Source organism: Myotis lucifugus, unplaced genomic scaffold (genome assembly GCF_000147115.1).
Source record: "Myotis lucifugus unplaced genomic scaffold, Myoluc2.0 scaffold_63, whole genome shotgun sequence".
NCBI classification, from domain to species: domain Eukaryota; kingdom Metazoa; phylum Chordata; class Mammalia; order Chiroptera; family Vespertilionidae; genus Myotis; species Myotis lucifugus.
In genome coordinates, this window is record NW_005871111.1 from 2410983 (window position 1) to 2426064 (window position 15082).

General features: G+C 37.2%; 1 protein-coding gene across 2 annotated transcripts in view; it reads right to left on the reverse strand.

Moving 5' to 3' along the window:
* Positions 1-3622: 3622 nt before the first annotated feature.
* The window catches only part of ITGB3BP (integrin subunit beta 3 binding protein), a 54167-nt gene continuing 42707 nt past the window's right edge, over positions 3623-15082 (reverse strand). For both annotated transcript variants that reach the window (XR_002829535.1, XM_014456741.2), the window contains exons 8-9: positions 10188-10238; positions 3623-3959 (exon numbers count right to left, since the gene is read on the reverse strand). Coding sequence is in view for 1 of the 2 variants with exons in the window: in XM_014456741.2 (XP_014312227.1) it covers positions 10189-10238 (50 nt within the window). In the remaining variant the exon portion in view is untranslated. The remainder of the gene's footprint in view (positions 3960-10187; positions 10239-15082) is intronic.

Genomic DNA, 15082 nt, shown 5'->3' on the forward strand with positions numbered 1-15082 from the left:
ATGGGGGAGGGCTGGGAGGCGATCGGCCCTCCGGGTGGGTGGTAGGACGCCCTTGCTGGCCTGGGATCCAGATCCATCCTGCTAACGTTCGCACAGGTTGTTGGGAGCCACCTGGCAGCTGCTTTTATATCCTTTCTTCCTTGCGGAGCATCTAGGGAGGGGAAGCAGCCCCTGTGCCTGAGGCCGACTTCCAGGAGGCGGCACTGTCAGGATCTGCTGGCAGTGCTGGTCCGTCAGTGCCTGGCCCATTCTCCAGAGATTGGACCTGCAGGACTACTGAGGGAGTGAGTGACTGCCGCCGGAGTGGTGAGCCGCCAGGACGGGTCAGTCAGCTGAGTGGCACTCCCACTGTGGGAGTGCACTGAATACCAGGGGGCAGCTCCTGCGTTGAGTATCTGCCCCCTGGTGGTCAGTGCATGTCATAGCAACTGGTCAACTGGTCGTTCAGGCTTTTATATATATAGATGGTTCAAGGTTACCCGTGCCATAGGCATTGACTTCTATCATGCTTCATGTTAACTTGGCCTTGTTATTACTGTATCACTTTATATTAGCAGAAGCCCATATTTACTCTAGTATTCCATTGGTAAAAATAATGTATTATATCCATGTTGGAGTTTCTCATGTAAAGATGTGTTTTCTTTAATCTGTGATAAAAATAAAACAACCACTATCCCATCAAAAAATATATATATATTTTCATCCTCACCCGAGGATATTTTTCCATTTCCATTGCTTTCCAGAGAGTGAAAGGGAGGGGGAGGAGAGAGAGAGGAATTGGGTGCCTCTTGCACGAGCCCTGACAGGAGCTGGGGATCGAAGCTGCAACCCAGGTACATGCTCTTGACTGGGAATTGAACCCACAACCCTTTGGTCCATGGGCCGACATTCTAACCACTGAGCAACACTGGCCAGGGCCCATCAACATACATTTTTAATGAATATATCTATTACCTAAGACAGCATGAAAGCAAATTAGCTAAGTGGTGGTGTATTTTAAAACAATGCAAGCATAGAGAAAATCTGGTTTTTGACATTGACAACTATAGGCTGTTGCAAGAAGGTATGTGTCTGATAAAGGGAGTGGGTTTAGACAAAGAGAAAATCAAGAAGTATTTTTTTCTCAAAGTAAATGTGCGTAAAGACTCAAAGGGCAAGTCCGCAGAGAAAAGCAGCCTTGAGTCACTGCCGAATCAGCAGGAACATCGCTGTCCATGGTCACCATCTGTAAGCAGTGTGCCCAAATGACAGCATCTTGGCTGGCTGGTGTAGTCTTATTTTTTTACTTTTTGTAATAGTGTACTTGTGTTAGCACAGGGTGTTGATTTAAGTCAATGATGAGGGAATTCTAACTTCTGAATAACTGGAACAGAGAAATGTTATTTGAAAATAAAAGTAGTATATAAACAGTAAAATAGAATGTGCCCATATTCAAGGTATCTTATAGGTAAATTCTGTAAATAAAATATTTTCCAGAGGATTTAATCTAATGTTACTGAATTACATTGTAGCTTTCATGGAGATTTATAGCAATTACCTAGAGTCAAAGGTCTCTTATCTCTGTTAGAAACCACTTGAAGAAGAGTCAACTTTGTACTTTGAGAGATTTAAGTTTCAAAATATCAAAAATGTCCAGTGATGAATTAAAATCACAGAAATAGGCAATTCTGTCAGGTACACCCAGGATTATAGGGATGTTTTAATACAAAACATTTAGGTTTTATAAAAATATTAAAGATTTATCACTTTCTTCACTAATATACCTGTCAAAAATAAACCCTTCTAAGTTATTTTCAACTTCATTTTAGAGGGAAGGGCTGTTTCTGAGAAATGCAGTTTTCTCTGTTGCCAATAATTTTTTGCTTCTTAAAATGAAGAGAATAGGGTGTATGTTCATGTATCAAATATGAGGCACACGAAGTCATTTTGCCTTGAGCCCACAGGGAAGGGAGAAAAATCCCCGATGTAGCATTCTGTCCAAATGATGAACCACAACTAAGTGAGTGAAACATTCACAAAAGTCAAGGCAGCCCAAGGAGCCTCTCTGTTCAATAGAGACAGAGTAAGAGATGGATAGGATGCAACTAAATAATGGCTGGAGTAACACAATGGTTTCAAATCTCAATTGGTCTTTTTTCTGTTATGTTCACTGGAAAATCAGGGCCAAGTGTATCCACCCCCCACCCCCATATAAACATTAGTTTTGTGTGTGGATCTTTCTGCTTTGTCCTTCATGTGGCCTCCAAGGGTGATAAAGCGAGAGTCATCTGATCTACAATGAAGAGAACTGAGAAATGATTCTTAGCAGACCCAGCTGTTCTGAAAGGCAAAAGCTTAGTATATCAAGAGGTCAAATATACAGTAACTGATTTAATAGCATTAAGCACATACCTACATAACTTGGATTACATATGAAACCAATCTATTTCTTAACTCTTTATTTCCTTACTAAAGTAGGTTTCTTTACATGTTTTGGCTTACATTCTAATGTTTTCAATGCTAGAACACAAAGGAATGATCCTTTTTGGTATATTTTATGTAATGTTCTATAAGGCTGTGTCACAAAGTGTTCTTAATATTTAGCAGACCGATTATCTCAAAAATCTTATTTAAATAGTACTAATACATTAGCGAAGGCAATTAGGCTTAATTGGGCTACTGTTTAGTATTTGTCATTTAAATTAATAATATTTTTAAAAAATAACTTATTTTCATTTTAAGAGATGAATTTTCAATTTCTCTAAATGGTAATTATTTTCAACCTTAATTTGTTAAATTTTAAGGTGTTCAAATAGTTATTTTTATTTTTATGATACACTGAATTAAATGACATGGTAATATCCTATACAAATTTTGTTAAGACTTAGGTCAAGTACCAAGGAGTAACATTTACCCCCTATGGGGAAATCATGTTATCAAGTTATAACATATTCTGTGATTCCTCTTCTCCTTTATTTTTTAAAAAAAATATATTTTATTAATTTTTTACAGAGAGGAAGGGAGAGGGATAGAAAGTCAGAAACATCGATGAGAGAGAAACATCGATCAGCTGCCTCCTGCACACTCCCCACTGGGGATGTGCTCGCAACCAAGGTACATGCCCTTGACCGGAATCAAACCTGGGACCCTTGAGTCCGCAGGCTGACGCTCTATCCACTGAGCCAAACTGGTTAGGGCATCTTCTCCTTTATTTTGTGATAGCACAAACATGATGATATAAAACAACACCATAGAGAAACAGAATTAATGCTTCAAAATAATTTGGAGATCACATACTGCCCCATAAGAAAATTTTCTTCTTTAAATTCAGTGATTTGTATAGTTCAGTTTAAAAACAACTTCATATTTAAATGTCTATTGAAAATGCATCTGGTATTTTATAAAAAAGGTGTGAAAATTTTAAAAATTTAAAAATATTTTTTTTCTACAATAGAAATAACTATAGAGTATAATAAAAATTCACCCTTGAGATAATAGCTACACAATAAACTTCTGGATAAATTTTTAAAGTTTTAAGAAGAATCTAATTAATACACATCTGGTCCTTAAATGGAACAACTGGTACCTAATTCTACTCACCATTAGATTTAATGAGTTTTAAAATATACAGCTCTACCAAAGGTGCCATTTTCATAAATGCTTTATTAAATCTATCCACAAATGCTAAAAGTATACAGAAACATACATGATATAGAATAAAAGTCAAGATACTTGTCTACATGTTGGCTTATTCATTAAAGGGTCAAGAAGAAATGTATTATTTACATTGAGATTATCTACTGGTGTGTGTAGAAAGTTTAAATTAGCTGCAAGAAATTTTATCTAGACACGCACCTGCCTAGTGCTGTGATCTGGTATTTACTGGGCAGATTAATTACAAACATTTCTTCTGTTCCTTTAAATATGATCAGGCAGATGCAGAAGTTGGTGTTCAGAGTGAATACACTTCTTCTGAATGCCTACAGGATATAAAAGATGATTATTATTAAATCATCAAGAATTAGCTTCCAAATTAACATGCATCGCATACATGAGATAAGAAATGATTTAAACACCCATTTATCATGTGATTTCATACCTAGTTTAGATACTGGTAATCTCTCATTTGCTTATTTTTGAGCCTTCTAAGCAAGATTCACCTTCAGAAATAATTGTCAATATGACTACTCTGACATAGCACTCCTCACTTTATGTGAATATGGATTTTGACATACTTCTGAGAGTGTTCTAAAACTCTAACAGGGCCTATCGAAAACTCCAAAATTTACATGCCTTTTGTCTATAAGCCTTAAGGGCCTTGCAGCAGGTGTTTCCTCCAACAGCTGCCCCCACCCCCAAAAGACAGTATTTACTGACATTCCTATTCACAGTGTGTCCCTCTGGGGACTCCTAGTGGTGGTAGAAGTTTTTCTCTATTTGGCCTTAGGACCCTTGTGTGAAAGGAAGCCTTAGTTTAAAGAAAGCTGTCATTGGCAACTGATGGCATATATTCCCATAGGGCATGTGGACCATTCACTCCTGAAATACCCCTTTCCTTGATTACATTGGTAGTTATGAAGTAACGCATGATGGGCTGCTATTCTTGAGAGTCTATATATATATATATTCTTCTTTTTATTTTTTTTCCAATTTTATTTTATTGTTTAAAGTATTACAGATTGCCCTAATCGGTTTGGCTCAGTGGATAGAGCATCAGCCTGCGGACTCAAGGGTCCCAGGTTCGATTCCAGTCAAGGGCATGTACCTTGGTTGCAGGCACATCCCCAGTAGGGGGAGTATGGGAGGCAGCTGATCGATGTTTCTCTCGTCGATGTTTCTAACTCTCTATCCCTCTCCCTTCCTCTCTGTAAAAAATCAATAAAATATATTTTAAAAAAATAAAGTATTACAGATAGTAGTACATATGTCTCCTTCCCTCCAGCCCCCCGCCCCTGCATTGACCTTCCCTATATATATTCTTCTTATCCTATAAGAAGATCGGTTGCCAAGTAGACAATCAACTTCCACCAACTCTGGTTTGAATCTGGTCTGAACTCCTATAGAAAACTGAATCACTCTAATATCCTTATATGTTATTGATACACAGTTATCAGAACTAATGGTAACACTATAGAAGGAAGGAAGACCAATTTATTAGTTACTATGGGGGAGGCACTAATTATTTTGTACCATACCACAGGTAAATGTTATCAGTCCCATTTTATAATTCAGGTTTAGTGGAAGCAAGTATCTTGTTTAAGGCCACACAGCTAAATAGGTAACAGAGCTGGTGCTGGACATTTAATCCAAACCCTGTTCTCTATGACAATGCCAGTGCCTGTAAAGATGTTTCATCAGCTGACCATGGCTGCTAGGAAAATGGTGTTGAGAAAGATTCTGAGGCCAAATTCAGGATCCAGCAAAAATAAATGCCTTGATCAATGTGAGGTATGTTGTAGCATAAGAGTAGGGAGGGGCACTATGTTATCTCTACACTGCCATACTGTTCTAGAGAGGAATATCTCAGAACACAAATAAAAAGCAACCCAGTGATGCAGTTTATGAGCAGCATTTTGACAGGATTCATTGTTCATACAGTTATTCTTTCTGAAACATTTTGGATTGCTCCTTCACCGGTCCACTTCTGCCTAATGAATAAAGTCTGAACTCCGTAGCCTGGCGGTCACAACTGTCAATGATGGGGCTGGACTCTACCATTCAATTATTCTGATTTTCTGCCTTTTTGTTCACATTTTCTCTGCCTACTATGTTTACACAGCCTGTTAAAATTAATAACTTTTCATTTTTCAAATGCCAAATTCCTAGTAAAGTGCAAAGTTTCCATTACTAGGGTCTGGCTGGCCCTCAGTCAGCCATAATGTAGAGTGGAATAACTAGAACTGACTTTAAAATCATGAACCCTTACAAGCGACCTCATTAAACCACCCTGAGATGATCTGTCTGTTGTTTATTACTATACCACTGCTTATTCTTCATTTGGTACTTGGAGAAGAATGTTTATACTTCTCAGTCTGAAGAGGAAGGAACTTCTGTCAACTCTTTTGCTTTCTATACCCCATGAAAGTGACACATTTAAATGGTCAAAGTCCAGAACACTGGTCCACACGTTACTACTAATAGGACATGCCACTACTCTATACAACACTCTTCCCGCTATTTTGTTTTCCTTTTACTGTCTAGTCTCAAGTCCAAGGGGTCTTGGTGTTCCTAATTTAATGTTGAAGAGACCAGCCCATTCTACCTCCTACAAAACATATAAGGCAGGTGTGTGGTCTTCACTGTTGCAGAGGCACATGGACATGGAGTCTATTTAAAGATCCAGCTTTCTTATCAGGTTCAGGAGAGCACACGGAGTTCCAGATTTAGACTCATGTGGAAGAAGGGAGGTCCCACTTTTGCCTCAGGCACAATCCATATTAGTGACCCCAAGCTTCTACCAGAGAACCTCCTATATTGGAGATTATAAGTTCCTCCAAAAATCAAGTTGATACTTCAATCCTCTTTGGACTCAATCCTTTTGTGAATTTGCTGTTTCCCAGAACCCTAAAAACACGAAGGGTCTGAACTTGTAGTACTATCATAGCTTGCCATATATTATTATTTCATGTGTATAACAACATAAATCTGATATTCTTAGCTTGATTACTAGGTTTCACAAGGTTGACATTATACATGGTGCTGTTTATACTAAGCCTCATACTGCTGTTAACGAAGTGATTTACCCACATTATTTCTAGATAAAGCATCCCAGTGTCCCCTACAATATTATCTCACTAGAGGCCCAGTGCACAAATTCATGCACCAGTAGGGTTCCTCAGCCTGGCCTGTGGGATTAGGCCGAAACCGGCTCTCCGACATCCCCTAAGGAGTCCAGGATTGCAAGAGGGGGCAGGCCAGGCCGAGGGACCTCACTGGTATATGATCGGGCAGGGGAGGGACCACAGGAGGGCTCCAGGGCATGTCCAGCCTGTCTCAGTCCCGATCAGCTGGACCCCAGCAGCAAGCTAACCTACTGGTTGGAGCATCTGCCCCCTGGTGCTCAGTTCACGTCATAGCAAGCAATTGAGCGGCCTTAGCATATCATTAGCATATTACGCTTTGATTGGTTGAATGGATGACCGGATGACCGGACACTTAGCATATTAGGCTTTTATTATATAGAATTATTTTATAAGACTTCATTTTTTTTTTTAATCTTTACCTGAGGATATTTTTCCATTGATTGTTAGAGAGAGTGGAAGAGAGGGGGAAAGACAGAAACATCGATGTGAGAGAAACACATTGATTGGTTGCCTCCTATACTTGCCTCTACCCCAACCAGGGCCCAGGCCAGGGAGGAGCCTGCAACTAAGGTATGTGCCCTTGACTGGAATGGAACCTGGGACTCTTCAGTCCGCAGGCCAACACTCTAATACTGAGCCAAATTGGCTCGGGCAAGGCTTCACTTTTTAAAGGCTCTGGGAGTGAATATGTATGGGATGGTTCCCCTGACTGAGGGCAGAAGCTGATGTGCAGACAGAGAAGTTGGCCACAGTGGCACCACGGATATGATCACTGATAGAGGTTTCCAAGGCATAAGACAAAATCAGATAGTTTAATGCCTTCCCTTAGTCATGCCAGTTGGGTAGCTATGACAAATGCACAAAAGAGCAATGAGAACACAGAAGAGAGGAATCTGAGGAAGCCTCCTGTAAGGTGAGTTATAAGCAGGGTTTGAAAGATGGGCAAAATTTTGCCTTAACCAGTTTGGCTCAGTGGATAGAGCTTAAGCCTGTGGACTGAAGGGTCCCAGGTTCCGGTCAGGGCACATACCCAGGTTGTGGGCTCGATACCCAGTGGGGTGTGTGCAGGAGGCAGCTGATCAATGATTCTCTCTCATCATTGATATTTCTATCTCTTCCTCCCTCTCCCTTCCTCTCTGAAATCAATAAAAATATATTTTAAAAAAGTCACTCCTTTAAAAAAAAAAGATGGGCAAAATTTTGACAATGCTGGGGGAAAAGGTATGCCAAATAGAGGAGACAAGAACAATGGTAAAGAAATGAGGAATGTGTCTTGAGAATGGCGAATAATCTGGAATGACTGAGGCACAATGACAAATTGGAAAGGCACATTGTGGTCAGATCAGGGAGAGTTTTTAAATTTGGATTTTACGTGACTATGGTAGAGTAATATCTTCTAAAGCATAATTTGTCCAGCAGTAAGACAGGCTATATAGAAAAGGGACCAAAGGACAGAGAGGCAGGTTACAATGGGGATGATGATAATCTGGAGGAGAGGTAATGAAGAAATAAACTAGTGTAGTGGGCATGGAAAAGAGAAGTAAACATTTTTGGAAGTGATATGACATGGCAGCAGTTTGGATGTGGGAACAAAAAGAGAGACAGAATTTTGAGGTTTTGAGCCTTAACATTAGATGAACACAAACCCTAGGAAGGTAGAATAAAGAACAGTTGAGGGGGGGATGAAATCAGCATATTTGGGGGACAATGTATAGCAGCTGAGATGTGGGTTTATATCAGGAGGAGGATCACAAATAGATTTGGAAATAATATACACTAAGGTAAGAACTATAGTCAAGGAATGGATGAGATCATGAAGAAAGTACCCAAAGAGAAAAGAAAACACAGTCAAAAGAACCCAGGGAAATACCTCAAAAGTAAGTCAAGTTTCATTTCACTGTTACTTCTCTTTGTTGCTTCCCACGGAAAAGGAAGTTACCTGGTAGGTCAACCTTAATTCTTTCAAGTTTTTTGAAAGTACTACTCAAATTAAAGACTCAGAAGAACACCCCTAATATGTAATGATCTTTACTAGATTCAATGACCGCAAAGCTATTCTCAGTTCCTCTAAAGGTCACTAATGAGACTGTCACACACTAAATGTGTTTGTTCACTTGTCCAATGTGTAACTGTGAATATGTATTTATGATCACCATCTAATAGTTTTCTGTTGGATTTCCATGGATCAGAAATTTTATAAAAGATTTAACCCTATAATAACTACATGTTTGCATGTGTGCACATATGATATCCTTACTGATTAATAGGATCTAAAACCTTTAACCAGTAGTGAAACTCGACATTCACAGATTACTGCAGTACAGTGGGCAAGAGTACTGACTGACACCAAACTACACAGGTTAGTATCCTGCCTGTCTCTTAGGTAATTCTGGAACAAGATACTTAACTTCTTTGTTTCTCAGTTTCCTTACCTATAAAGACAGTAACTATATCTACTTCACATAAGTTATTGTGAAGATTAAATGGGATATCTATGAAGAGCTTATACCAGTACCTGGTATACTGAAAGTGCTCAATAAATATTAGCTGTTATTATAACCTATTATTTGTTGTGTACAACAGAATGAACAATTTAATGAATTAAAGTGACATTTACTATATAAGGTGCTTTGCAGATATTTTAAGAAGAGCTAGTTTGTCAGGAAGCTGATACCAATTATTTGAGATACCATTTCCAAAGAAATGTATTTTCAGAATAGAATAGAATTATTTCATTTTGCATTGTTTCTAAGAGATAGCAGCAACATCTGGTTAGCTTCTAAGAAAATTAATACTGATGCCACTAAGTTTGGGATAATGGTAGTTCTTAATGTGAACCTTCAATTACAGGTATAGTAAACACTAATAACACATCATGATTCATGTTGCTTCTAGCTGGCTAAGTTATAATAAGCTATTTAGAAATATGTCATATGTTACTTGTATTGCTGAATACAAGTACAGGAACTGTTTTAAAGAAAAGGAACAACTAATTAATATGTAATTAATCAATTTAGCACATTTGCAAATTGATAGACTTGTTATATCTTGTTCAGACAGATGTGCCCTATAACTCACCTGTCAGTATCTAGTTAGATATTTCTACTAAAGGTACTCAATTAAGGGTCTTCTTTATATTTACTTAGATATCCTCGCTCTGAATTAAACTTAGCCTGGTCAGATCAACAGTGTTTTCTTAAAATCAGTCTCTAACTCACAGATTTTGTCAAACTTTCCTCCTACTGTTTATCAGAACAGATTAAATATAATCAACTAAAGCTCCAAAGCACATGGGCATATTTTCTTTGTAGACAGTACCAAATTTGCTGTCAATAAAATGTTTCCATCTGAACAAAGCAGTGAAATTTAACAAGGCTATACTTAATTAGAAAGGTGAAGCATTACCTCAATTTAAAATGGCCTTCAGGAATTCATAGCTGTCAAGATGACGTAACTCTGTATGAAAGAAAAAAGATTTTTTTTTTTAGAAAATAATTCAATGCAAGTTGTCACAGTATATGATGCAGAATAAATGCTGAATCAAAATGAAATTAAAATAAAGAGCCCAAACATAAAGTTTTATTTTACATTATAATTAGCAGCTTTGGGGCTATAAATTCTCATTTCAACTGATTTGCCCGACTCTGTTTCAGAATGTATATTTAAAAATTTAGGATGAAAACTGCCAAGAGATTTATTATTATAATGTATGGTTATGGTTTATTACAATTGTCTTTTGTGCTAGCTTCTATGATTCTTGTCTTGTTCATTAGTGTATAGAAGAGTTCCTGGCTCATAGTAGGTATTCAATAAATGTTGAGTGAATGAGGCATTAAGGAGATAGCAATTTGTAAGTATTTGAAAATATTTTGGTAATTCCTTTAAAAAATTCTTAGAGTGCCCATTTGTTTTTATTCATTCACTGAACATGCACTGTGGACCTTCTATCCGGGCTCTATAGTAGGCTGCGGGGCTACAATATAGAGATGGCGTTTATTTGTTTGCGGAGGAAGAGCCCAGAAAGAGCCCTGTAACCACACAATCACAATACACAACACTGTAACGTGATACATTTATAAACATTCAGACAAGTGTTGTAGAAGCCTAGAAGATGAAGCAATTTAGCTTGGAGAGTCTGACAGAGAATGTGGCACCTAAAACTGGCCTTAAAGAATGAGCAGAAGTTTACTAGATGGAGAAGAAAGAAAGAGCAACCCAGGTAGAGAGAGAAGCAGTAGACAGGCCTGGAGTCCCAATTTGTGAATAGCATGAATTAAAATGACTACTTTCCTCCTACGTGAGGTCTGAGCTGAAGGAAAAAAATCACCTAACATTTACTTATTACACAAGTTCTGCTTTAAACTATATAATTAGCTATATAACACTATAAATATCTATTATTACATATGTGTTTAAAATACATAAACCACTTAGAGAATTTAACTAACTTTTTTTTTGAGGAGCTTTTCTGACTACTCTAAGTTAAAATGGGGAAAAAAAGTTCAACTGTCAGGTGACATAAAAGCAATTTCTAATAAATGTGCCAGAATAATTTTTCTCCATCTCAAGAACAGTTAGTCTTCAGTCTGTTCATTACTGTCTTTTTATAGTATTTTTATTTAATAAAACCTATTAAGACTACCATACAAATCTCTTTACTTATGCTTTTATCTTTTAGCTGATCAATTTTTATATTGCTGACATCCCTTCTTCACCATTTGCTCATTTAAAAATTCATAGTATGTGAGCTATGTCTCTGGAGAAAATGTCTATAAAATTTGTTACAGCTGGCAAATGTGTATGAGTCAGTGATAGCACATGACTAAATGCTTCACAGAAAATAAAATTTGTTTCTGTAGTAAGCAGAACTGTTTAAATGTTATTTATTTTTATGTTTCAAAGAAAATATATTGTGAAGTGCTGCATTGATTTAATACGCAACAATGTCTGTGTACACGCTGTAGAAAGAAAATTTATGAAACCTTTGCACAACTCCTTTAATTGAATTTTCCAAATCTCTCACCACACACAAATAATCAATATCTTCTGCAGAGAAAACCAGTCAGAATTATTACAGTCTTTCGTTTCAATTTTGTTGTCATCAGCACATACAGAGCACCTGGATATTTGTAATGTCTGGTAGCAGGTTATTTATACCTCTTAAACACATAATTGCTATTAAATGAATTCAAGTCTATGGTTTAATTTTTTTAAATGATTACTTACTTAAAAGATAAAAATTATCATACTTCTAGTATAATATAAATAAATTTAAATTATGGAAAAAATTCCTTAAAAGGCTGTGAAAAGTAATAAAGCAGTTTTTCCTTAAATCCTAGACAAATATCAAGCAAGCAGTTGAAACGTATCCCTCAAACAGTGCTAAATAATGTAAAAAAGGGCATTATCATTATTACGAGGAAAGGTATAACCCAGGTACAGCTTACATGACAGCTGAACCCTTACAAAGAGCTGAGGACTACAACTGTACATTAATGGATATCTGTGTGACCAAAACTAATATCTCCATTTTCTTTTTTTTTTTTTTCTTTTTTTTTAAATATATTTTTATTGATTTTTTACAGAGAAGAAGAGAGAGGGATAGAGAGTCAGAAACATCGATGAGAGAGAAACATCGATCAGCTGCCTCCTGCACACCTCCCACTGGGGATGTGCCCGCAACCAAGGTACATGCCCTTGACCGGAATCGAACCTGGGACCCTTCAGTCCCCAGGCCGACGCTCTATCCACTGAGCCAAACCGGTCAGGGCAATATCTCCATTTTCTAAAAATCTTCTGATAAACTTAGAATGCTGAAGCACAAAGGAAATTTTTGTTGTTTCTCCTAAAACTCTTAATGTCTAAACATTAAACTTCAGTGTTTTTAAAACTGAAGTATTTGTTCGAAAAAGAATATTCTTTAATTGTTAAGATATAACAGAAAAAAACACCCTTTTAGGAGTAAAATTATTTAGCTGATATAATGAATACTTTTTTCAAGACTGTGTGGGAAAAAGAACAACATATTTTTAAGTTGAAAAATACTTCAGTGGGTGGTTAGAATGAAAAGGCAATATCAAACTATTTTATAGTCTTAGAACAGAAAAAGTTTAAAATTTGTCCTGTAGCCCACAAATTTGAAAACTTTAAAATCCTATAACTAAGATGAATTTTACAATGTAAGAGACAGTTAAGTTAGCTAAAGAAAACAGAAACATTATAGTCTGTGCTTTTCTTTTTAAGGCTAGCAATAGAAATGCTGAAATATTTTGTATTACAAACAGCTGAAACAAGCAACTTTTTTGAACAATAGAAAGTTCAGATGGTTAACATTTCATTTAAAATATGCATACTACAACCTACACAATTATTCTCAAAAATAATAAAATATGTTTTGGACTGAAGTTAAGTGTCTAGATTTCATATCTTGGCAACTGCTCTATAATTTGCTTACATTCTTTTCAAAAACATTTTGTTTACTGGAAGTAGCAGACACAGACAAACAATGATGGCATTTTCTAATATCTCCAGAAAAAATGAAAATACTAAGTACTATATAATGCCATCTATTGACTTAGGGATATTTGTATCAAGTGGTTTTAAGTTGAGGATGATTATGTAAAGTAAATTTTATGCCTTACCATGTGATGATAATGTGACATTCCGTCTCTATCAACCCATTGAATGGTCATGTTTTAAATGTTCAGCATAACAAATTAAAAATAATTATGAAAATTCACATCCAAATGTAATAGAAAAAGAACCTTTCATTTCATTATTTTTCTAATAGTCATAAAGCCAATATTATTAAAGAAAGTGAAGTTAGGCTTACTTCCTAAGTAACTTAAAATAAGCCTTCCTTTGTTTAAGAAACTTGTAGCTAACAAACTATAAAAAACCTAGAGTGTATTATACACTCAATCAAGGCATCCCCTGATTTGAAAACTATAAAAATCTCAGTGTACTCTTTTTAATTTTTTTTGAATAAGTTATATAAAGTTTTAAGAATCGGTGTCAGATGTCTGTTTATTTAAAGCATTAGTGTTATTTTTACAAGTATACTCCTGTGCATGTAATAAAGACTGCAACTGATGCTAAACAAGCCAGCAATGAAATTTAAAGAATATACAACTAAGGGACCAATTTGAAGGGTCCACTACAGCATTAGTCTTGGAATTCTCCTGGTATTGTCTACTTTCCTATTCTAGGAAAATTTTATAAGAATCTGAAGGATATTCCTCTTCTTTTTTTAAAATATATTTTTATTGATTTCAGAGAGAACTGGAGAGGGAGAGAGAGATAGAAACATTAAGGATGAAAGAAAATCATTGATCGGCTGCCTCCTGCACATCCCCTACTGGGGATCAAGCCCACAACCCAGGCATGTTCTCTGACCAGAATAGAACCGTGATCTCCTGGTTCTTGGGTTGACGCTCAACCACTGAGCCACATTGGCCGGGCTGAAGGACATTCTTTTGATAATGAAACAAGTATTTGTTTATTCTCATTTCATAATTACCTAATAAAAGAAATCTAACACATATTACAGGGCTGGATTTTTATATTATATATCTCCTAACTATATACTTTCCGACATTATGAAGATATACAAAACATTTTTAAATTTAGACAATTCTAGGTAACAGCATACCAAAAGAAAAAAGTAGAAATTTCTATAAGATGTTCAAGGCCAGGTCTCCAAATAAGAAACATATAAACAAACTAGTTTGAGATATTGGACAAAACTAACAAAGTCCTCTTAAAATGAATGTATGAATAGAAAAAAATTCACATATATATGTGCATGTCTTGCTCACATCAACTTTAACCAAAAAAATAAAACAAAACAAAATATGCCACCAAAATAAAAGTACTATATAATAAAAGCCCAATATGCAAATTGTCCCCTTGGGTGGTCATTCGATCAGGAGAACGGGAGTTTGACCGCTTGCTATGACATGCGCTGACCACTAGGGGGTGGTGTGGAATGTGACGGGTGTTGGCGATGCGCTGCGACTTCTTGCCAGCTACCTGGGGGCGAGTGTGATGGGGACGGAGGTGCAGTGAGAATGCAGGGTATCCGCCAAGCTCGCTCTCACTCCCCCTGCGACCCTCCCCTGGGATGCCAGGGCTCATGTGCTGGGGAAGCCCCTGTGCTCAGGTGCTGGGAGCGCGTGAGGAGCCCGCCCCACACCCACGCGGCCTCTTCCGGGTGAGCTGGGCAGCAGCCACCAGGACCGCAGGGGCCAGGTCGGGCTCCCCGTGGGTTCATGCAGGAGCTGGTCGGTGAGGCTGGCTGG